At 41.2% G+C, this 24169-nt stretch overlaps 1 protein-coding gene across 2 annotated transcripts; it reads left to right on the forward strand.

Annotated features, from left to right (window-relative positions):
• The first annotated feature begins 512 nt into the window (after positions 1-512).
• Positions 513-23442, forward strand: ccdc180 (coiled-coil domain containing 180). 2 transcript variants are annotated; one of them, XM_011479606.4, is made up of 36 exons: positions 513-680; positions 1023-1102; positions 2537-2625; positions 2729-2838; positions 3251-3370; positions 3649-3759; positions 4298-4393; positions 4467-4630; positions 4780-4887; positions 4966-5045; positions 5117-5205; positions 5775-5894; positions 5962-6135; positions 7346-7461; positions 7903-8029; positions 8186-8350; positions 8715-8896; positions 8971-9140; positions 9245-9425; positions 9885-10031; positions 10106-10250; positions 12331-12447; positions 13852-13929; positions 14759-14842; positions 15910-16043; positions 17584-17645; positions 17888-17942; positions 18997-19074; positions 19520-19586; positions 19729-19864; positions 19971-20131; positions 20210-20335; positions 20407-20503; positions 21403-21487; positions 22578-22653; positions 22734-23442. In XM_011479606.4, exons 1-36 carry the CDS (start codon positions 576-578, stop codon positions 22872-22874), a joined length of 4176 nt encoding a protein of 1391 aa, XP_011477908.2. In that variant the 5' UTR covers positions 513-575; the 3' UTR covers positions 22875-23442. The 2 variants fall into 2 exon arrangements, with proteins under 2 accessions (XP_011477908.2, XP_078808296.1); XM_078952170.1 differs by having other exon boundaries at positions 19789-19864; positions 22734-23059.
• The last annotated feature ends 727 nt before the right edge of the window (positions 23443-24169 follow it).

Here is a 24169-nt window from a genome sequence, read left to right on the forward strand (position 1 = left end):
AACATTTGCTAATATCAAACACACATATAAGACCAAACTCTAAAATGATCTACATGCACACGTGAAAAAAAAATAAAAGCTCCAAAGTATTAACAATGAAGACTTAATTTCATTTGGTTTTCACTTTCAGGATTGCTCACAAGCTGTCAGGTCCAAAAATATTATTACCCAAGTATTGAAACTCAGACAAAGAAAACAGAAAATCTGCTGTGCAAAGGCTCACACTCAAAGCCATTTTTTCTATGATGAACACCACAAACACCACATGAAATTCTGAATGTAACATGAAGCACTTGCTTTTTAAAAAATTCAATTCCTTCCTAGTAAGATTTAAAACAAACTAAAAAAGTTTACTATACTTTTAGCACTTACGGGGAAGAATTGGACTCCACGTGATTTCTGTTCACAGGTGCAATTCTGAATTGGGACAACACAAAACAACAACAACAACAACTAGCTTTTGAGGAATGTGAACGATTTTATTGGAAGGACAGCGAACGCCTCACCGGAGCCGCCTGTCAAGCTTCGTGACACGTTGTCACGGTAACCGAAACGCCGCAGGTGACACCAAGCAAATGCAGCAGGAAGGAACGGAGGGCGAGGAACCGCTTTGCAACGCGAAGAAAGTCCAATCCGCCGGACCCAGCCTGTTCGAGAAGATGTTTGACGGCGGGCCGGAGGTGCGTCCAACGGGGTCTCGAGGATCCAGGAAGCAACAAAAACTTAGAATTGTTCTGTTGGTGGGCTGCCTTCTCCAGTGTATCACAGCTGCTATCAATGAACTTTTAAAAACGTCAGGAGGTTAACACAGGGCTACGTCATTATTCATTTAGTTCCATTTAAAGTACATTGCTATATTCCAACTCGCTGGGTATCAATGCAGGATCTTCCTATTTTTGCAAAAGAACATGCAGGAAGGGAAAAGTCATTTGTGTTTTCTACAGTATTGCGTCAGCAAACAGTGATTATTATGTGGCATCTCAACTTGTTTTTGCATGGAGATAAAACCAAATGTGTTTCAGGATCAGCCGTCTACATGCAGAAACACAAGGACACAACATCTGTGTGTTGAGGAGGACACCGCATGCAGCAGCAATAACAGGTGGACTCTCACAGTGAAGACCCACTCCACTGAAAATGCTGTTTTAACATGTATTTGCAGCATTTTTCTGAGGATGGAGGACATATGTAAAGTAAATTAAGCTCATAATTGTATTTCCTAAAATTTCTTTATTCAAATAGTTGCAAATCAGAAGCAGACGAATAAATGCATTTGGAAAGCTAAAACTGTACAGCTGGGTAGCTCCAATATTGGTCAACGTTTTTGTTGCACCGCTAAACGTTAACTAAATCAAACTTTATTTATAAAATAGCGCTTCTCATGCATTTCATGCAGTTCGAAGTGCTTTAACATTAAAAACAGGAAACACACAATATTACAGTAAAAACCCAACCCACCCTTCACCCTTCCCACTCCCCTCCGTTAAAACATATGACCCATGGCCCCCACGGACCAAGAATAAAGACTATGTAACTTTAAATAAATAAATAAAAAAATTAAAAAATAAATAAGGAAACAAACAAAAAAATAAGGCTTGGCTCTCCTGTGAGGAAACAGTATTTGGGAATCCTTTCATACCAGGAGCCAGCCCGGCCACGGGAGCATCGCCACAGCGCCCACCCAAACTGGGACAACACTGGGGTCCACTTCACAGCCGTGAAGCTGCAAAGTTAGACCCCAGCTGCCCCAGGAAGTGCGACAACTGCAGCAACAACCACTGACCAGGCTGGCAAGCCGTGGAGGAAAAGATCCCAACAAGAAACACTGGGGCTAAAATCATGATAAGATACTAAAATTAAAGACGTAAGATTTATATAAAAACATAAAATTCAGAATAAGATGCATACAATGAAAATAAATACATAATAGCCTATACTAAAACTAATAGGATAAATTAGCAGTTAAAATCAAGTAAAAGCTAAATTAAACAGGTGGGTCTTGAGCCTTTTCTTAAAAACCTCTACAGTCTCTGCGGCCCTGAGGTTCTCCGGCAGACCGTTCCACAGACGAGGACCGTAATGGCAGAACGAAGCCTCACCATAGGTTTTGGTCCTCACCTTAGGAACAACTAAGAGGCCAGCACCGGAGGACCTCAGGGTCCGCGAGGGCTCATACTTTAAAAGAATATCATTTAAATAAGAAAGCCCAAGACCATAAAACATTTATAAATTATTGAAAGAATTTTAAAATCAATCCTGAAATGCACAGGGAGCCAAACAGATGGGAAATTGTTCTGTGCCAACAGTCCTGCCCACAAGTTGAAGGCAAATTTCTGATGTACTACTGCCGTTCTGCTGACACTATGTCGTAAAAAAACAATGCAGGGTTTTTAAATTTGGCTAAAAACTGCAAAATCATGATCAAAAGAGCACTGGGAACGCTTTGAAAGTAGATCAAAAGGTGATTGGAGTGGGACTTTAAAGTAAAAAGAAGTAGCAGACGTTCTCATCCTGGTCTCTTTCTTTCTTGTCTCAGGTCTTGTCTCACCTTTAGCAGGGTGCATCCGTTGCATTATAAACCTGAGGAAGATATTGATGAAGTCACCAGACTTCCTGACTCTGTGGGTTCGTATTAATCCTTGAGGGTCTAGATAGTTTTTACTTTTTGGCTTAGTGATCTCTCACTTAGACGGTAACAGCCGTGTCTCTTCTTTCCTCCTCTTCTCAGTGGTTCAGTGTCCATCTTCTAACATCGTTGATCGAAATAGGAAGAAAAACTCTGGAAAACACGAAGCGGCGTTGGAACAGATGGAGACGCAGCTGAGCCAGCTCTCCCAGGTGCACAAAAACCCTTTTTAGAATGTGACACAAACAGCATACAAGATACCACACTCTGCTTACTGCGTACTTTAGACAATAATGGAAGCTCTAGTCTTAACATTACATGTCTCATACAGTCTATAGGGTGGCTGGGTAGCTCGGTTGGTAAGGTAGAAGGCTGCAGGAATCCAGGGAATCGAACCCTGGATTCCCTGGATAAATATACATGGGTGAAATAATTAGTACCACTTTGTTTCCATGACAATGGTCATGAAAATACATATACATTTACTGAAAATCAAACCATAAAAAGTAGACATTTTTTCAGAATTGTTTTATTTATTTCAAAATAAATAATGACACACGGTTGTATACTGATCTTAATGGTATGGTTACTGATCCCCCCCCCCCCCCCCTTATGATGTTTCAGGAGTGTGAAATCCAGGTGACAAACGTCTGTAAGCAAACGTTGTCCTCTTTGGAGGGGGTGGACCTCAGACTGGACATCCTAAAGGACAGAATGGAAAAGCTGAAAGACCTCAGTTTGAAGGTTCACATGGACACAGGAACCCACAACAGATTTATCAGGAGCAAACGCTCATGCATTTGTTTAAATAGAAAGAAAGCCTGACACAACAGGACAAAATCTATGCATTGATTGTGCAGACATCAAAACTGTAGAAGCTCATTTAGTTCATTTTGTGAAGGAAACAAGTAGATGAAGATAAACATGAATTAATAGGAGATGTGTTTGGTGAAAATGTCTACTTTTGAAGACTGCAATTAACATTGATTTATGTACATTTCAAATGTGTGTGTGTGCATCAGGAGGTTAACGCTCTCTGGGACAAAGTAGAAGAAGAGGTGACGATAAAGAAGACCATGATCTCAGAGCTGAACCTCAGACTGAGAGAGGTTGAAAAACGACGCAGCAAAGAGGTCAGACCGACTCACAGCTCCAGAATATTAGTACAACCAGAAACACAAGCAGATTTATTCAACCAGGACCTGAGCTTTGATTTGTAACTGACAAAGTCCAAACTGTTGATGATGATGATGATGATGATGATGAAGCCACCGTCTCAGATGAATCTGGTAATGCAGAGATTCAAATCTAAAAAAAAAAGTGCAGGTTCAGTTTTTACTTTGGTTGTTCTACTTTTATTTTGTAAAGTGTCCTTGGGTCTCTTGAAAGGCCTTTTTAATAAATGAACTATTATTATCAATTCCTTTCTAGTTTATGGCTCAGATAGGCTCCAGCATCATCAAAATAGATTTTTTTGAAAATGGATGGATGTTTTAGATTGCAACCTTTTAAATGAGGAAAATCCTTTTTATTACTGTCAACTATGTTTAGTCATTCGCAGAATGGTGGCAGTTCAAAATAAAACATGTCTATTTTATAGAACTCTAAAATGGGAAGTGAGAAGTGCTGTTTTCTCCAACTACTCTAGGTATTTTTTGTTTATTCTCCTAGATCCAAGCTATTCTCAGACTTCACTGCCACATGGTAGAGAGGATCGGCTTCCTGACGCCTCCCGCTGTGCACAGACTGTTTCATGCTGAAGCCACGGTAACAGCTCCACACCTTTGGTGCGTTTCCCCTCGGCACACTAATGCTCACTCTTTCCCTCCCCGCGCTTCAGGAATTAAACATCGCCTTGATAGCTAACCGTCGCTGTGCTGCTCGTGTTGAACTTGACCTAAAGAAGCAGACTCTGCAGCAAGAATCTCTACTCCATCAGCAGTGGGAGGCCACTCTGACCTCCTGGAAGAGAAGCAAGGAGAAAGAAATTGTAGACCAATTCAGGTGAGTTCAGCAGGGCAAATGCCGTTTTTGCCCTTCTGGAATTAATAAAGGGTTTTAATTGACAGCTTTAGTTTTTGCTGTCTGCGGTTTTTAGGGATCAGTTCTGTTTCCTTGCGCTGCTGCAGGATCATCAAGGGTTTGTGTTGCAGGAATTTTTGCCGTCGAGATGAGAGCCAACCGCTGGTCCCAGATCAGCAGATGAAACAAACCCAACGAGCTTTAACAGAACAACGCTGTGCCATCATCTGCAAGATCCGGTAACAGAAACAGCAAAAAACAGTCCTAACAGAAACATACCGCTTTTTGTGTAGTGACACATCGTCTCGTTGTTTCAGCTCTTTGGTCCCCCCTACCTGCTCCTCAGCTTTGGTTTCAGATTGGTTCAAGCAACTGACATCTTTGAATTCACAGTTAGGTAACTGTCACGGTCCACGTTTGGAGCTACATTCATGAGCCAGGAGACATTGTCTGTGTCTGCATCCTCAGATCATCTTCACTCAGACTTCCTGAATCACTATCGTTGTTCTAAAGAACAGTTATGGGACAATCTGCTGGCAGAAGTGGAGCGCTGCAAGGTAAAGAACCGACTGGAGATCTGCTCAGGTGATTTGAGATGTTGATGGGAAATGCCTGACATTCCTCAACAGATGACAAAACCATTGTTTACTGTGCATGTACATCTGCTTCTAGACCCACTCCCATCACCCTCTGATCCATTGTAAAAGCGTTCCCAGTAGTCCTTTAATTATGATTATGCCATTTGTAGCTAAAAGCAAAAAGTGCTTTTCTAGGAAATACCGTAGATGCACATGGATCCAGTCGTCTACAAATGGATGCATCAGAATGGAGCAGAGCGGGGAGCTTGTGGTCCGCCCAGGATATTTTCTACATCATAAACCCGATCTTTTGCAAACTGTATTTTCTCATCTTCACCTGATTCATAACAGTTTGAATAAGGAAATACTCATAAATGCAATTTTAATCCTAATGTAGTTAATATAGTTCCTCCATCATCAGAAAAATGCTACAATAGCATGTTAAAAACACCAAAAATACAAATATGGGTCTTTGCTCTCTATGTTAGGAGGAGAACCATCACTGAAACTGTATTTAGGCGCCAACATGTTTCTGTCTTAACCTCCAGGAGGTGTTCTCAGCCCTGCAGTTATCAGAGGAGCAAGTGAATGACATTGTGACTTCTCAGCTGCTCCCTCTGATCAGACAGCGCCAGAGTCAGGATGAAGAGCGACTGTCTGCTCTAGAAGTGAGTCCCAACCTGCCCTAGATTCTTTCATATGAACTGAAACATAAACTCGCTGGTCTTTGTGCAGGCGTGCTATGACGCCGTGGCCCAGCATGCGCTCAGACTAAGCGGGTATGCGTTGGCTGTTGTGAAAGCTGCGGTCTTACATTGGGAGGAACATGTTATCAGATCAGAGAGGATAAAAGAGAAGCTGGAGCAACACCTGGATGACCTCAAATGTTCTCTGCAACAGCGCACAGAGGTGAGTCACACTTTAGCCAATACTCGAGAGCACTGATAATTCAAATCAACCCTACATACAGACATAAAGACGCGATTAAGAGGTGTGTGGTTTGATGTTTTTAGCTGCTGTCATTCTTAATGCCTTAGTCGCGTTGACCCGTATGGGGGTTGGTCCGTGCGGGTGCTGCAGGTTTTTGGGTTGTCCGGGCCCGTGGAAGGTCATAGAGAGGAATGGCTTCCATGTTTCTTGCAGTTCCCTGCTTGTCCAGCCACCTTGAGGAAAGTCATGAAAAGGAAACCAGTCGGTATTGTGCGTGTGGTGCGAATATTGTGAAGTATTTATAAGGATATTGTAAGTTACTACCACTTATGATGTACAGGTGAGACTGTTGTACGGTGTCCTTTACGCATTTTCTGAGTATTCCTCTTAAAACCTGCCCTCTGAGCTCTCTGAGCTCCCGATCCACAAAAACAAGTGGGTTCTCATATTGTGACGTAGAGAAGTGGGGAACAGCCCCTTCCAGGAAGAGTCTGCACTGCCAGCTCCACCCCCAGGCTAACACACACACCCACTTTCTCAGTAGAGCTAGTTGCAAAAACGCGTTCACAAAGTGAACAACAAAGTGTTTGTTTTCGTGGGAGAAACGCGGACACTCTGCTGAGGCTGGCTCTAGGATGATGTCATGAAATGGGCGACACCCAAAGGGAGAGAAAGGCGGAGCCAAAGAGATCCAGTTAGTTTACTCCCAGGTAGAAAAATAACTCATTTTTCATTAAAGAAATCGTTCGTTCTATAGTGTGCCAAAGGTAATATATTATCATCTATATGGATACAGTTTACGCTGAAAGCAGGATATTGACCCTTTACGTGTCAGGGAGCGAGTCCTCCTTAGGAGTTGGTGTTAATCCTGAGAGTTGAATTTAAGCAACTCCATTTAGTGTTCATTTTAATATTGACACTTTTTATTTTTCTTATCTTGCACCCATAAAGTTGTGAGAACAAGGTGATCTGCTTTAATTTCCTGTTTTGCGTTTCAGGGAATAGCTTCATGATAGACTGTATGGCAAGACATTTTCTAAAATGTGTAAAAAACATACATCGTACCACTTTGTTATATTATGTAGCATTTGTTTTGCTTTTTGAAACAGTTTTTATTTTTTATGTGGTGCTTGTTTTTGGTTCAAACAGCAGCTTGTTTGTCTGTACTCCTCTTCACTGCATTTTCCAGACAAAGAAGGAAAACTTGGACAACCTGCTCCAGAGACTTCGGCAGGCAAGCAGCGAGGACGATATGAAATCCCTTCTTGAGAAAAGTGAAAAGTTCCTGCAAGATATCGAGCACAGGTGCAGTGTGAAATGAATAGAATAGAATAAAACCTTGTTGATCCCACGGAGAGAAAATTAACTTTTTATCATAGGTCTATTAAAAACAGCATATAAATAATAAATAACACTGAAAACTGACTTTTTTTAAAAGGAAAAATTATGTTTCTTTTTTTACTTTTGAAATTTCATCATGTTAGAAAGACGTATTCTTGGTACCAAAGATGTAGGAAAATGTTGAAAACCCCACTTTACACTCTATTTCATCGATGTGCACACAACACTTGAAGTTCAGCATGAGCAGAAACGTTTAGAGCAAAGACTGTTATGTTGCAACATAAAAAAAACTACTGCATTGAACATGTTGGGCCGATTCAAACTGTTGTTTGAGTGCAGCTCTACAAGAACTGTCTTCAGTTTCCCAAGCACCATGTTTGTGTGTCTGTGTGTGTTACTGTGCAGCTGCACAGAGTGTGTCTCTGAACAGTGGGAGGTTATCAGTCGTCTTCCTGCTCTCCTCATGGAGGAACTGACCTCCTACAGTAAAAGCCTCAGCTCCCTCTTCCATCTCACCCAAGCATACCAACCGGTAACCATGACAACCACAACCTGACACACCTAGTGTACCCAGCAGCAGCCTTTCACACAATGCAACAAATATTGCATATTAGTAAATCTTACATAGTCTTTATAACCATTTTGTTTCTGTTCTCAACTGAATCCAATGTTATTCTTTCCTTTTCAGGATTTGGAAGAATTGCAGAAGCTCCACCTGTCATCCTCTAGCAGTGCCAGGCTGATGTCAGGTTCGCCTGTCTGCCAGTCAAAGACCCAACTGGATGGCTTAACAAAGACACAACTTCAGAGCAATGCAGACACAACTCACAACTCTCTCAACTGTTTGACCGAGGTGACTAATAAACAGGAAAAATACTGTTTTTTCTTGTTTATTTCAAAAATTTGAACTAATCAAGCTATTAGTTGAGATTTTTTCATTCTTAACATTCCATCAATGATTTCCTTCTTTTTTAGATTATGGCTTTTTTTTGCATTTCCTGATGTAATGCATCAGTTCATCTGGTTAGGAATTGCTGTAACATGTATGTTTTTAAAAAGAACAGGGCCCAAAACAGACTGATTTCAGCTTTACAGGGCCCTCTGTCCCTCTGGGTGGAACCTTCAGCAGTCAAAGCGCCTCTTTTAGGGCTTCATGTTTCTCAGAGTGTCAGGGTATGTAACTGTTATGCTTGAATATGAGGTTTTCTGTTTTCCAGATGGAGTCTTCTCTGCTGGAAATCTGTGATATTCATCTCTACGCCAGCTTTACGTCAACAAGAGGTGTGACCTATGCTGGTCCTACATTCAGATGTTTTGCCCCCAACCTGCCCAACAATCTGCATCAGGACACTCACCTGAGAGCTCTACCTGCGGAGCTACTCACAGACACGCTGACCAGGTACCCACAGATCCTTTCTTTCTGTGAGGAGACTCCTTTGCTGAGACTTGTGTGTGTGTGTGTTTGATGAGCAGGTTCCGAACTCTGTTTCTGGACCACCTGGAGCTACATTTCAGTGAAGTATTAAGTTCAGCTGTTGCGATGGTATCAGAGAGGAAGGACGCCGTCCGCCTTGAGCTGGAGCTCCAGCTGCTGCAGCTGAACCCAGAGCACATCCAGACCCACATATGCCAGCCTCGCCTGGGTAGCACACACAGACACACACATGTGTTGCTATAACAGTGTGAATTCGGCCTTCCAGCCATCGTTAATGTCATGTCTGTTCTTGTGGTGTGTCTGTGTTGGCAGCTGAACTGCAGCTCCACCGGGAGATTGTGGACAACTTCTGTGAGGAAATGTTGAAAGTGTTTGCCTCCTGCAGGATGGAGCTGCAAAAGCTACAGAGCACTATCAGCAAGAAGAATGAAGAGTTCACGGCTACCCTGTCCAATACCGAATCCAGTATCCAGATGGTCTGCAGCAGCCGAAGGTAAAACTCATCAAAGAGTATGAGGGTGCACAGCAAAAGGAAACTACTTAGAGATAAGTCAAAAATTCGAATCCCACTGGCAGATTTTCTTTAAAAAAGCAAAAACATTCTGTTGATGGGTCGAGGAAAGTGGTCTTACCAAAAAAACCCAAAAGATTGAAAGTCAGACAATTTTTCTTGATACTTTCTTTGAGATTCAGTTTTTGCCGAGTGGACCTCTAGTTTTCTCCATTTGTACTGACCTTTTTTAGAATTTACAACTTTCAACTTTCAGGAGTAGGTAGATAGGATTTACTTTTTATGAATTGATGAGGCGTTTGACGGTCTGTAGACTGATGGTTGGATGTAGAACCAACATGTGAATCAACTGAATAGGCGGATGTTAGGAATTAGATTATAAATGTTAAGATGAAAAGTGTGTGCCTGTGTGTGTGTGTGTGTGTGTGTGTGTTTGTGCAGTCTGGAGGCCATAGTTTTAGACTTCCAAGACAGTTTGCATCGACATACTGAAGAAAGGAAACACCATCAGACTGTCTTCAGGCAAACACTTTCTATGAGACTGGAAAAGTCCAGAAGTAAAGCGTCTAAACTTCTGAACTCCATGAGGTAACATCACATGCTGTAGGTGGAGCAACAACGTCAGGACAACGGCTGCTAACGGAAGATTTTCCCTCGTACAGGGTGTTCAGTGAAGGAGGAGATTTTGCTCCTGAGGAGCTGAAGACGATTCAGATGAGAATGAAGAAGGAAACCAAGATGATCAGGCTGACTGAGAAGTCCATTCTCACAGAGCTGGAATCTTTTGAGTCCAGGAATTTCCAGCAGGTTTGTTTTATTTGGTTTTGGGTCCACAGCACAGAGTTGGCACTTTTCAGGTATACCAACTCTGGTACCCACTTCACGTTTTCACACAGCAGCTGAATAATCCATCTGCTTTGCAACTGGTATGGTACTGTGTCATCTTTTGGAACTTGAACCTGTTGAACTGGGACAGTTGTTCAGGAAATAAAGCCCAAATGCTACAGATTGGGGGAAAAAAGGGTCATAAAAAAAGATATACACAATACATAATAATACAAAAGCACCCCACAGAAAGGATAGGAAAAAGCGGAGCATTCCAATTTAATTTAAACACCAAAACGCTGAGGCTAACCTGAAAAAACACAGACCCACGAAAGCAGGCAAAAAGAGCGCTTAGATGCACCCCCCTTAGTACACACACCCCTCCCCCCTCAATATATACATACCAACATAAACACACACACATGCACACACACACCCTCTCAAACACACATACACGCACGCACATTTTGCAAGGAAGGTGGGACCTAGGACCATCTGTCCCCTACCCCTTCCCTGGTGGGGGGTGCGGGCCCCTTGGCAACGGCGGCCGTGCCCCCTGGGTGCCGGCTTCCTGGGCCCGGCGGTGCTCTCTCCGCACGGTGGGGGGGTTCACATTACACCTGAGCCGGGGGTGTTCGTGTCCCTGGGGGGTTGGTCCTGGTCCTTGCCCCTGGGCGCTGGGCCCCGCCAAATTTCCAACTGTGGCCGAGCCTGGTCGGGCCATATCTACAACACCCCTTGTGGGCCCCCTTTTTCCCCCGGGGTTCCCCCCCTCCTGGGCGGGGGCGGTGGGCCCCTGCCTTGCCCCTCCCTGGACCAACCGTGGGCCGGGTGGGTGGCTGCCTGGAGTGCGGAGCGGGTCTCCCTTGGGGGGTCCTGGCTCGTACCTGGGGTTGGGGCGGGGGGATACCCGGAACTCCTGGGTGGTGATGGGGTGCTCTCCCGGCGCGGCGGGGGGGCTGCTCTCCTGGTTGGGCTGGGGCGGTGCTCTCTTTCCCTCTGTGCCTCCCTGCTCTCTGGCTCTGGGGGCCTCGTGGCGGTCCTGCTGGCCCTGGCCTGGGTGGCGGTCTTGGTCGCCCGGGGGGCGGTTGTTCCCTGCCTGTTCCCGTGTGGTGTTGGGGGGAATCCGGCTGCCGCTGCTGCTGCGGCGGGGGTCTTGGGGTGGTGATGGCTGGGCACTCTCCCTCCTTCTTTTCACGTTCCAACCTTCCATTTTAGAAGAACATAAACACTCACCTGAGCACAGGTGTTAGCTCACCTTTGCACTAACAGTTTGCATGGTTTAATGACTGAAATATTTCACACTAGTTGGTTTAAAGGCATAGGTATGCGTGTGTGAACACTATCTGTTTTGTGTACATGTCGACATGTGGACATTTTTGCAGCTAACAGGTGTGTTGATAACATTTGAGTGTGTGTGTGGACAGGCCCCGCCCTTTTTGTACTACATTTGAACCTTACCGTAACGATAAACAACCAGTAAACTTGTTGCTTTATGCTGCTTCATGGTCTTATCCCCCCTCCCCTCCTATTATCACCCTCCTACCCCCCTCTCTCTCTAACATCCCTCCCTTTTCTTCCCTTCTTTCCTTTTCCGTCCGGTCCAACACCCAAGATTTTCAAACATGGTTGAAATTAATAAAGTTTGGCCTCATTTACAAAAGGGGTTTATTCAGACATACCTTTGGTTTGTATGAAGATTAATAACCCCTCTTGTTAAAGTAAAATATATCCAACACAAGAGGCCCTCAGCTCTCATCTGTCTGCCCAGCTGTTGGACAGGACAAGTTTAAAAAAAAAAAAAAAAAAGAGCGCTTAGATTTCATTTTATTTCTCTTTTTTTAGGTTTAAAGCAAATTTTATAATGATTATTTATGTTTTTAATCTTTGCACTGTTATGTATTGTGATTTGAATGAATTTTCCTGTTTTCTGAAGCTCTTTGAATTACTTAATGTGCAAATTGTGCTTTACAAATAAACTTGCCTTTTGGTATAAATGACTCAAATAACCGAGTATTGCTTTGCAGTTTCCTGTCTGTAATCAGCTGAGATCTTATTGCAGATAAAGGAATTGTCAACTCCCTTGCAAGAGAAACTCTCCTCCTTGACGTCTGAAGTGAAATTTGCAGAAAGGGTCAGGAAAATTCTCAGCAGCGCTCAACTTCAGATCCAAACAGAGGTAACTTGTTTCTCCACCCAGATGCTTTTTCTTAAACACATATCTTGCTTTTTTGACTCATCACTGTTTAGAACATCGTCTTGTGGAATTTTTCTCATGATGGAGGACAAGAAAATTAAGCTCATAATTGCATTTCTGAGTATTTCTTTAGTGAAATTGTTGTGAATCTGAAGCAGATGAAGAAAATGCTATTTCGATAAAAGTTCATTTGTGACAAAGAGAATATGATGGGCGAGCTGATGCATCTATTCTGATGCATGAACTTGTAGACACCTAGATTCATGTACATCTTTTCATTCATTTTGGGGAAAAAATCCTAATAATTGTTAAGAAAAGGTTAACGTGTAAAAATGAATATTAAGTTGCTTTTTTTGCAGCAGCACATGGAAAATACCTCAGTTGGGAATCCCATCAAACCTGTTTAGCATATTCCTTTTTAGATTGAAGTTTAGTTTAGTTTACATTTTTAAATCAGTAATTTATTAAAATAAACATATTTAAATAACCTTTTAGTTGTGATAAATGAAAATAGAAACACATTTAACTTGACGAAGGAACAACAAATGTAAACTGAACAAAACTAAGACATGACAAGCCACAACAGAAAAGAATCATAAAAGTTAGACTGTCTGAGGGATAAGAAACTGAAACAGAAAGTTCAGCGGTTAAAAGGTCTGGTGTGATGACGGCAATGCACAAAAACAGAAAGCAAATCTTTAAACATGATAACATAATATAACATAAGTACACAATGTTACTGAAAGCAGAAGAAGGAAACTCAGAGAAAACCAGGAGACAGAAAAGTGGATCCAAACAACCAGATTAAATATCTGCAGATGTAGAACAAAATACCAGAACATAAAGGTCCTCAGTGACATGAATGGAAGCAGCATAAAAGAATACACACAAAATGAACTGACACTGAGCATCCAGAGATGTCTCCTTCAAGAGTTCAGACAGCTGTGACAGCTCCATGGAAACCCACTGGAGTCAGAACCGCAGCTGTTCTGCACAGAAACAAATTAAAATCCCAAAAATCAAGAGTCAACCACAGCAGACGAAAGGGACCAACGTAAAGACTTAAAGTGCTTATTTAATATTTTCTGCATCCTCTGTTTCAAGAGCTCTAAAATATGAATATCTGAAGTTGGTACTCTAGAGGGATTTATCAAAGCAAAACTTTTCGTTAGTAACTGAAAGTTTCCAGATAAAAACTTAATGAAGTGTTTTTGCAAATGTTGGACTTGTTAGAGAAAAGTTAGCCTAAGTAGACTACGTTTTGCATGAATCTTTTGGCTGATTTGAATGTTTTTATATTAGATGAATTTTGCACTGTTGTCCTTGTTTTTTCTTGTAAAAGGTACCTTGCTAATGTATTGTTGTTTTTGCTCTTGCATCCTACAGGCAGCTGGCAGCAACCTGCAGCAGACTTCAATCAACAGCAGCTTGGAAAAGCTTAGATCATTGGAAAAGAGCCCAAAGGTAAAGCCAGAGTAGCCAGAGTTAATATCCCTCGTCTGCCACGGTTGTGCAGAACTTAAAAAGCTAATAAAACCCGTCTTTAAAAAGCAATATCGATTCATCAAATCCATTAATGGATTTTCTTTTAAAGCTATGTCTTATGTATGTTTTAAAGGTTTTTAATTATTTGCTTTTAACACTCACACACTGGTTGACCTTTTAGAGGTTAAATCACCAACATGAGTGAGGCAGGCATCTTTCTGTAGTTAAACAGCTCAAGGCCCATCTGGATGTACTGTGTCCTCTTATGTACAAAAATGCTCCAGAGCTACAAACAGGCAAAATCTCAGTGTTTGTGGATTTTTGCATACTGGTTATAACCGCACACCTGACTCCCTACCATCCTTTGAAATCTCTCTTTTTTTTAAAGTCCTGCCCATGAGTTGTTTTGTTTTTTAGATGTTTTTGTCAAATAGGTAACAGTGAAGGCACAAAAGTCAATCATTTGTCAAAATAAAAAAAAATCAAAAGTTAATTCTTATTTGAGACTGACTCATGTCAACCAATGTCTTTGTTTTTCCCTTACATTTCCACACAAGCATCAAATTAAAAGAGGGAACATTTACGACGCCTGCAAAATTCATATTAACCATTACAACAACTGATAAAAAGTTTGGTAGAAACACTTGTTAGTGCCAAAAAAGCTCACATGGTTGTCTACCTTCCTGTGTGTGTTGAGACCTCCTCCTTGCAGTAAAATCTTGCACTGAAAGTGCTTCAATGATTACCAAGTGTTTTTATAGCTCAAAACAGTGAAATGGCCTCATTCAGTTCATCCATTTGTCTGCAGGAGTCTCCAGAGGACGTTTGTTCTTTGCTGTCATCAGTCGAAGACGAAGTCAAGAAGCGCTGTCTGTATCTGGATTTCAACGTGGTACGCTACGTTTATGCAATCTGGACCTTTCCTGTTTTAGCTTAGTAAGATTCAGTCAACCTAGACCTTTATTTACCACACATAAGACATTGATTAATAGTCTTATTTCACACACAAAAAAATAGCATCGCACATCACTCTGCATTTACAAATCACAGGCACACATGTACACACAAAATGCCCCATTACACTGTACAAAACAATTTTTAAACATCTACAAAAGCACAAAAATAGAAGCAAGTCTGATTCCTTTGGTTAGATTTTGGGATTTCCGTCTTGTTTTAGGTCATTTTAAATGTGTGTGTGTGTGTGAAGATTAGCTTCTCAGCTTTCAGCATTAGCTTGTCGTTTATTCCAAATGTGAGCTGATCCTTTATTCGACTGTTTTAGTTTGTGTTTAAGGGTGATAGTAATGTTTGGACACCCAGCTGGTAAGAAAAACAACATTTGAGATTTACATTGGTATGCAAACGGGAAAAAGTTACTCTAGAGGCCGATTTAACTGCATTTAATAAAATACAAACCATATTAATTAGTAATGTTCCTCGCAGTACCTCGCAAGATTGTTTGTTATTGCCTGTTTGAAAAAAAAGATAATGGAAGTGTATCTTCAAATGGGAAAAACATAGTTTTTAGGCCCCTCTGCTGTGAAAGACACATCCGAAATTTGGTGTGCTATACCATCTCCCTACATTCTTTTAACCTTACCACCACAAGGCCTTCATGATAGAAAAGTCTTTAGAAAGCTTATGTGTAAACTGTAATGATAGAGGAAACTTGTTTGCATGCTTCGTCTAGTGTGAGGTTGGGAAAGTCTAGTAATTTATGTCTAGTTTTTTATTTTTACCTTTTGAATTTTTTCAATGAACTCTTTTATTTTCATTCATTTTCTACCATCCTTTTTCTTTAAAAGCTCCTTCGGTTGAAAACCTGAAACAGAATTTACAGTTAAAGTTCCATTCTAGTGTGTTCTGGTCGTGCACCTCCACTGGATCTATTTCTTACGGTCAAGAAATGCTTTTTCATATGAGAAAATACAGAGCCCTGGATCTAAAAATGTGCCGCAGGGAATGCTGGACCTGATGGGTCGTCCAAAATCCTTAAAGCCGGTTCAGCCCATCTTATCTTTTCAACATCTGAACAGCCCAAGTGGGGAGCGTCTCCAAGACCCCGTATTTGGAATCATCAAGTTCCTGAACAGGTCTGTGTTTTAGTCAACGGTGGGATTCAGCATAAAGTAAATCCTCTTTAGTCCTGTGTGTCAGTAAAGATCTTTTAGTTAGCGCTCTTGCTTTACAGTGAGAAGGTCCTGGTTCAAATCCTGCCTGGGTTGTCTCTGTGTAGAGTTTGTATGCTCTGCCTGCCTTTTTCCAGGCACTCCAGCTTCCTCCCACAGTCCAAACACAGGCCTCAGAGGTTAATTGGCATCTCTAAATTGCCTAATTTTGTGTGTGTGTGCGTGCGTGTGCGTGTGTGTAGCCCTGCAACAGACTAGCGACCTGTTCAGCCTTCGCCCAACAGGAGCTGAGTTGGCTCCAACAGCCCTGTCACCAAGAAGGGGATTCTGTTGGTTCTGAAAATGGAAGGATGGTTGGATAACATAAAATAAAATGAAAAGGACCTAATACCAGTTTTTTATAATGAGGTTTGATAAACATCTAGATTAAAGGAGCAACCAATGATAAATGGTGTGTTTCAGTTTTACACACGGGCAGCCAGAACAGCAACCAAACCCGCAATCAACATATTAACAGCAATGTAGAATGCATAGTCACCAGTGGTCAACTTGTTAGTTTATGAAAAAGTTGTGTAAAATTGTCTGTACACACTTTCTGTAAGAGTGTCTGCCTCAACATTGGAACAAGATCCCTTTTGCTTAAAGACCCACTCCAATGACAATTGTGTTTTTGGTGTTTTTAACGTGTTCTTGTGGCAGTTTTCTCAGGATTGTGGACATATATAAAAAAAATAAGATTGCATTTCTAAATTTTTTCTCTATTCAGATCATTGAAGAAACTTAATGAAGAAACTATGTCCAGGAAAACATTACAGATTTTTTAAATGTTGGGTGAAAAGGTCATAATATCATAATTAAAAGACCAAAATTAATACTTTAATTAAAACCAGATCAAAAGATGATTGGAGTGGTACTTAAAGCAAAACCTCAAACTGATTAAAACACCAGAGAAAGGCCTAAAGACAAGTAAATGATTGTCTGTGATTGGCAACAAACTAAGTGCATTTAAAAAGAAAAATGAAATTAATGAGGCCACAAGAAAAGCAATTACTGAAATTATAAAGTTTTAAGTTGTTGTCAACACCGGATTCCTGCTGCGAAGTCATCTGGTCTGCATTTTATTCAGTTTTCCATCTGCTGAACCCTAGAAAAGCATTTTAAGGTCACGGGGTCGCTGAAGCCAACCTATCTACAGTTTGGTGAAGGAGGGGTACACCTTGAACAGGTCACCACCAGTGTGTTGCAGGCCACACATTCACATCTAGGGACGATTTGGAGATCCCACTTAACCAATGAAGCATGTTTTTGGACTGTGGTGGACTGAGTGCCGTGGAGAACATACACACAGAAGAACCCAGCTAGGATTTGAACCAGGGCCTTCTTGCTGTGACACATTTTCTGCTCCATCTTAAGGCCTCAAAATGGTAGACCTGTGTTTTTCACTTGATACGTTTTGTTGTTGAAGATGAGGTGATGCTTCGTTTCTTTTGTTCAACCATTGCAGCAGTTTGAGTCGACAGGATTCTGCAGGTGAAGACCAGCTGCGAGGAAGAGGAGCAGCAGCTGGTAAAGGGGGGAAAAAATAATAAATAGGCTTAATAGGTTAACCAGGCTTTTCTTTTTTCTTTTTAAATCACTTGTAGGCAGTTTTGATTTTAGTGTCTGCTGAATGTTTGTAAATGTGATTGTAGTCAAAACAGGAAAAGATCAAACATTTAGCCATTGCCATTGACTGAGTTTAAACAGCAACAAGCTAGAGAGCATGTGCAGCATCTGTTTTAGTGACTGACTGCCTTTTGTTTCCAAAGGTCAAAATCCCATTCATCATCAAAAACTAACAGCAGTGAATGTCAGACCAGTCAGGTAAATACACACAAATTTGATTGAAGCTTTCAGAAAAGCATGAATGACTGTCTTGAATTTTGAATTCGTAGTCTGACGTCTACATCCACATTTCACCCCATTGAATGCAAACAGAACTGCAGTCAATGCTCTGCAATTCCATCCATTCATCCATCCATCCATCTGGCTTCTGTGGGGGCAGCAGCACATGCATCTACCATGTGTATTTACTAGCATTTGGACATGTGTTTCTAATAAAATGGCCAGTGTTTGTACCTACATTAACCTGTGGCCACGAGCTTTGGGTCATGAGAGAAAGAATACGATCCTGAGTAGAAGAGATTGAACATGCTTCCTTCCCTAGCTGGGCACTTCCTTTGAGATGGTGTAAAGCAGTTTTCTTTAACCTTTTTTGAGCCAAGGTACACTGCAAAATCCAAAAATGTGAATAAAATGAGACTCCATAGTGTGTACAGTCCCTCCAAGTGTTTTGGAAGTGTCTCGGGGTGCCCCTGGCAAAACTGGAGGACTTTTTTGCTAAGAAGGGATGTGAGTCTCTCATTAGACTTCTGCTCCGTTCCGGCCCCGGATAAGCATAAGCAAAGGTAGAAGATGGATGGATGGATGGATGGATGGATGGATGGACACCATAGTTTAAGGTAAACCAAAGAGGTTTAACAAAGAATTAAAGGCACAGAAAGAGTTCATAGGTCTCCATATCATTAAAAGTAAACCTGTCTGAGTCTACAGTGGAGAAAAAAGCTATTTAGTCAGCCACCAATTGTGCAAGATCTCCCACTTAAAAAGATGGGAGAGGTCTGTAGTTTTGATCATAGGTACACCTCAACTGTGAGAGACAAAATGAGAAAAAAAATCTGGAAAACCACATGTCTGATTTCTACAGAATTTATTTGTAAATTATGGTGGAAAACAAGTATTAATAAGTAGGGTCTATGTACATAATTAGATGTCAATTTTAATGTAGATCTTTTTCTTTTCAAATTAAGGCTTCTACACTAAGCTGAACTCCTTGTTTTTTTCAGTCTCAAGTGTTTTTTGTTTGGATGTGTTTCAGTAAAAGCTCCAGATCAATCAGGAATATTAAAAGATTCCAGATTTTTGGATCCAAGCTGGAAGAGGAGCAAAGCATATCGTGAGTCATGATTTATGAATTCCATCTTTGATTCCTCTTGCAAAGGCATTAATGGCCATCAATAGGACTGAACAGCTGCCAAGTGTGCAGTACAAAGGCCTTCGGAGCCTCCTGACTCAGGATTCATGTCACAGAAACAGTACGTCCCCCGTATGTAACGGACCATCATCAAGCCATCGTTGGTAGGATTTTTTTCCAGAAGCATCTCAGTCCCTCCACTGGCTGTCTATTCTACAATCCGATTTGAAACCTGCTGTTTGCACCTGTTAATTACCGGACTATCTTTCCTAGTAGAGTGCTAGGAAACCTCAAACAAAAGGCACTGGTAATCTAAGTATTTGTACACAGTTTTGTGTTCTTTGTTAGGGCCCTTAGAAAAAGCTCACTGTGTAAAAGAGCCTTGGTGAGCTCCTTTCAGCTGTAAAACATGATGTTTTTGTTTCAGATCCTTCCCATCTGTGCTGCAGGCTGTGCTGTGGAAAACAAATGAGCTTCTCATACAGGGTGCAGCGGTAACAATGGGGGCAGAATCACAGCTCCACTCTTTGCATCACAGCTAAATATTTCAATAGTTTAAGACTGTACATGATATAAGAATTGTTTTCTGAGGTTGATGCCAGAAACTAAGATTATATCCTCTGTCTCGTCCATCAGGACTTCTACAGCAGTAAGTCTGGCAGCAGTGTCCTTCTTCTTCCTGACTCTTTGGACAAGGGGGCTGAAAACATGATGCAGTTGCTGCTGGAATACCAGAAACAAGCCAACAGTTTTTTAAGCAAGAGCAGAGAAGGTACATACTGAAAACTCCCACAGACAAAATGCCTTTACTCCTGAAGCTGAGCTTAGGGTTCAAAAATAAACCAAGCTGTCCACATTTCTGTCTGTATGCCTGTTAGAACTGGTGAAGCAACTGTTTGTGCTGAAGGAGCTGCTCAGTTCATTACCTGCAGTTCTAATGAACAAGCATGAGCAGCAGCACACAGTGTGGCTTAAAGAACAGCTGGCTGGAATCATGAAGAAGCTGGAGGAAACGCTGGCAGCTAGCGAGAAGGAGAAGGTGAAATGCTCAGATGCCGATCAATGTGACACACTAAGGGTCCTGATCCTGACTGTGAAACATGTCTTTGGTTGTCAGATCTCCAACTTCAGGGAGCTGCGAGTGTCCATGAGTAAGAACATGTTGGACATGGTTATCAGCAGGGAGGAGCTCAGGCAGCAAACACTGCATAGCACAATCTGTGGTGCCCACCTACAGCTGCAAGTAGGTCCACTTTAAACAAAAGTGACGCTTGTCATACAAGCCATCTTGACTGTGTAATTGTATGAATACAGGAGTGCTTGCAGTCCAGACGGCAGGAGTTTGTGGCATCACTGACATCTCTGTCAGAGACACTGCTTCAACAGACCGATGACCTGTTCTCAGTGTCAGGTAAGCCCCGTGTCTACAACTTGTTTGCAAGACGCTACATGTTATGTTAGATTAACAAAACTGGAAATTCCCAACCTTGTTGGCAGCATAATAAAAAACAGATGTTGTTGGCACAAGGGAGACCCAGTCTTGGGCCCCCTTTGTGGCCACCTAGTTAGGCAATACGCTGGATTGAACTCATGGAAACGAACCCAGTCCTGCATGCAAACAACTTAGCTATTCAGCCGCTAAGGTCAAAAAACAGACTGATAGCACTAAACTTACTGTGACTACGGTAACTCCCAACCTAACACGTAAAAAAAACCCCGCCTGACACTGCTGTATGTTAGCTGTGTTAGCATATTCACAATAACACCTGACCTTGTTTGCAACTCATTAATAAAACAGAGAAACTTCTCTAAATCTCTTTGACATCTATAAACACAACCAGAATGAATCCGGATCATAAGGCACACTATTGTTTGTTTGGCAGGCTTTTAAGTGCACCGTTAACAGTGTGCAAAGTAGATAAAATTCCTTGACTATAACACACTATGTGTCTCTAAACAAAAGCCTGACTGCAAACAGAATACCTTCACAACCTCTGAAGGTTCTTGAAGGTAGAAAGGAATTCCTTACTGTAAAAAGACCAGTTGCAAAACTTAAAAAAAATATAGAAACAAATGAGTTTTCCAAAGGACCAGTTCAGAAATGTCAGCTAAAGGAGCTAAACTGGATCGATCACACAGAAAATGAGGGATCGAACTCCGGGTCATCTGTTGATATTTTTCATTCACATTTTTCTACACTTGCTTTAATGCAGTACCGGTACTTCCATGCTTTGATAGTGATGGAAAATGAAAGTGTGTTCTTCATAGCACACCAGGCAATCTTGACATTTGTTTGTGCAATTATAACAGCATTGAATGCATCATTAACCGACCAGCACAGTGATGACACAGCTCTTACCAAGGAAGCAGGAGCGAAAACAAGAGAGGCAATCCGGTAAGATCTGCCATCCAATCACTGACAGCTGATTCTTCTGTCTAATACATGTTTTCATAACTTTACATTCCCTGCAGCTTTATTTTCTGTTTATTTTGTGATTTTACCACAATGTGTTGAATTTCTGCACCATCCACCTACATCCATTCAAGGATGCTGTTTTCTCATTACTTACATGGCAGTTGTTCCAATTTGGCAGCCATTTTGGATCCTCCGTGACATCTCAAACTCTGGCCGTGTCTGAATTCCCTCCCCACTACCTAACTAATAGATAACTAGAGATAATAGATACAGTTCAGATCTAGTGCCCTGGATTTTAAAAGCAATTCAGACACCGTCCTCACTACTTTTTATTTTTTTGACGGCAAGTATGATGACACCGATTGCCCAAATACCATTTTTACAAAGACTATTTATAATTCCAATGTGTTCAAATTCTAGAAAAGTCAACAACAAAAATTGCGACACTGCTTCCATTCAATCTTAATTACGCGAATAAACCGAAACCAACTCACACAATAAGTCATTCAAAAACACGGTGACGGATGTGACCAATACTTTGAATTACAGCAGATCCATTCAAATTTCTGCCACGGCACTAGCGCTCATCATCATCTGTCAAATCAAAGAAGATGTCTGCGTCTTCTTCAGGCCATGGAGCTCCTTACACGTGGGAGTGGCTACGGATAGAGCCATTTTGAGAAATGGTGGTTGGTGATCTTACAGAGAAGCTCTCGATCCAACAATTTTGCATGACGCGCTCAACTTTTGATGAGCTGTGTGACGCTCTGTGACCTCTTGTGGTGCCCACTGTGCAGCGCCCAAGGCAGCCAGTTCTTAAGGAGCGCATTGCTACATGTGGTCAGTCTTTTCCATTGCAGTTTTGCGAAATATGTTGATTTTGATATGCCTCAAAAATCACCTCCTCCATCGCAAAAACCTTTTTCTGATAAATGCGAGTTTCCTTTTAAGTTGACGTGTTTCCACTTGAATCGCAAATTCAATTAGCGTAATTTCACAGTCAATGGAATCTCTGCTTCAGTGTCAGGCTTTGGTGTGTGATCGTACTTCTGTTTCTGCTCACTATAAGGCCATCATCCTCCACTGCAGACGCACACACCAAGACACAGGAGGGGGTCATCGAGCACAGAGATGCTGCTTTGAAGGTACGTGCACACAAACGGAAACACACTAACAATAAAATGCATTGTAACAATTTGTGTGTGCTTGTGCTTGTGTGTGTCAGCGGTTTGAAGAGCTGTTGAAGCAGGAGTTGTCGAACATAGACGATGACAAAAGAAGACGACTGAACCAAGAAGACCAATGGAACGCGTACTGGAGAGGAGAAATACAGGCTTTGAAAAACATCCGTAAAAACCTCTCCTGATGAAAATGAGACAACAGCAAGTGTTTGGTTAAGTTTTCACTGACAGTTGTTCTTTAGATATTACGACTTTCCTGGCTTGAGTGTCGTGTCACATTATCCAACCACGAATTGTCGCACTCAAACCCTCATGTCAGTTTAAGGCAAATTGATTTTTGAAAACAGGTTTTAAATAAAACTTGTCATCGTTTGTTTGATATCAATACTTCATTACGTGTTTTCAGCAATTTTGATTTAACTGCTAACAATATTCTATTGTATCAGCTAATGATTTAATATTACCGTCTTTGTGATCTTACAGGCTAAATTCCAAACTTCATAACTGCTAAAAAAAACACATTGTTAAAAATAAATTGGTTTTTTGTCATCAAACCATGTTTTTTCATTAAACTTTTTTGATTTCATGCTGGTAAGCTATGCTGAAGCATAAGTAAAGTTATTTATCAGACAAAAACATGAATAAAATGCCTTAGGGGTTGGCCAGCCTTTAAAGCTTTTCAAGTTTTTCTAAAATCCAGTTGTTCTGTGTAATGTAACTCAATTGTAAATAAAGTTCTTGGTCAAAAAAAAAGGTTTTTTGTTCTGTTGTATTGGATCTCGGATCTCTTTCCATGCGGATTTGACACATTAAGTCAGAATCAGAATTGCAGGCGTCCCCCTTCTGTCAGTTGCTGGACCAATCAGTGGTGACTGGTGGGATGGAGAGGGCGAGGTTGACCTGCATCTGTCTTTTTATGTGAATTTTTTACTCCATTACACTTGTACTGTACTCATTCCGACGCAGAAGCCTCATGAAAAACTGTTGAACAACCGCCTGACTGCAGAGCTTCCTTGTGGCCATTACCATTTACATTTTTTCCATTCAACTGTAAGCCAAAAGAAAAGGTTGAACCTTGTAATTAACAGGTTATTATTGCTAAATCATTTTGAGTTTGACCTTTGATTGTATTTTTCTTTTTCTTTTCTTGGTGACACTGACTTGTTTGTTGGGAAACAATGACTAAGAAAGAGTTTAAAGTTCAGAGAAACTTAACTTAAAGTTAAATAGAATGTGATAAAAGAGAACTAAACTTAAATTTCTGATATAACTGAGTTACTTCAGTAACTAAACTTGAACTTAGACCAATTAGAATTAAACTATGACATAAAAAAACTAGAACTCAGACTCAAACTAGAGACTGAAGGAACTATTTGAAAAGATAACCAGGTTGAAATTAAATCTGTTTAATCCAAACTCATGGATAAACTGGAATTAAGATTTGATGTCATTAGGTTTAAAGTGGATGTCCATTACATTG

Source organism: Oryzias latipes, chromosome 9 (assembly GCF_053564925.1).
Source record: "Oryzias latipes strain Hd-rR chromosome 9, Olatipes_Hd-rR_3.1".
In the NCBI taxonomy this organism is placed as follows: domain Eukaryota; kingdom Metazoa; phylum Chordata; class Actinopteri; order Beloniformes; family Adrianichthyidae; genus Oryzias; species Oryzias latipes.

Bases quoted from the DNA above. Each gene is read 5' to 3' on its own strand.
- ccdc180 (XM_011479606.4), top strand. From the start codon at position 576: ATGCAGCAGGAAGGAACGGAGGGCGAGGAACCGCTTTGCAACGCGAAG. The intron at 19,865-19,970 runs GTACATACTGAA...TATGCCTGTTAG, and splicing joins TTTAAGCAAGAGCAGAGAAG to AACTGGTGAAGCAACTGTTT. The intron at 22,654-22,733 runs GTACGTGCACAC...TGTGTGTGTCAG, and splicing joins ACAGAGATGCTGCTTTGAAG to CGGTTTGAAGAGCTGTTGAA.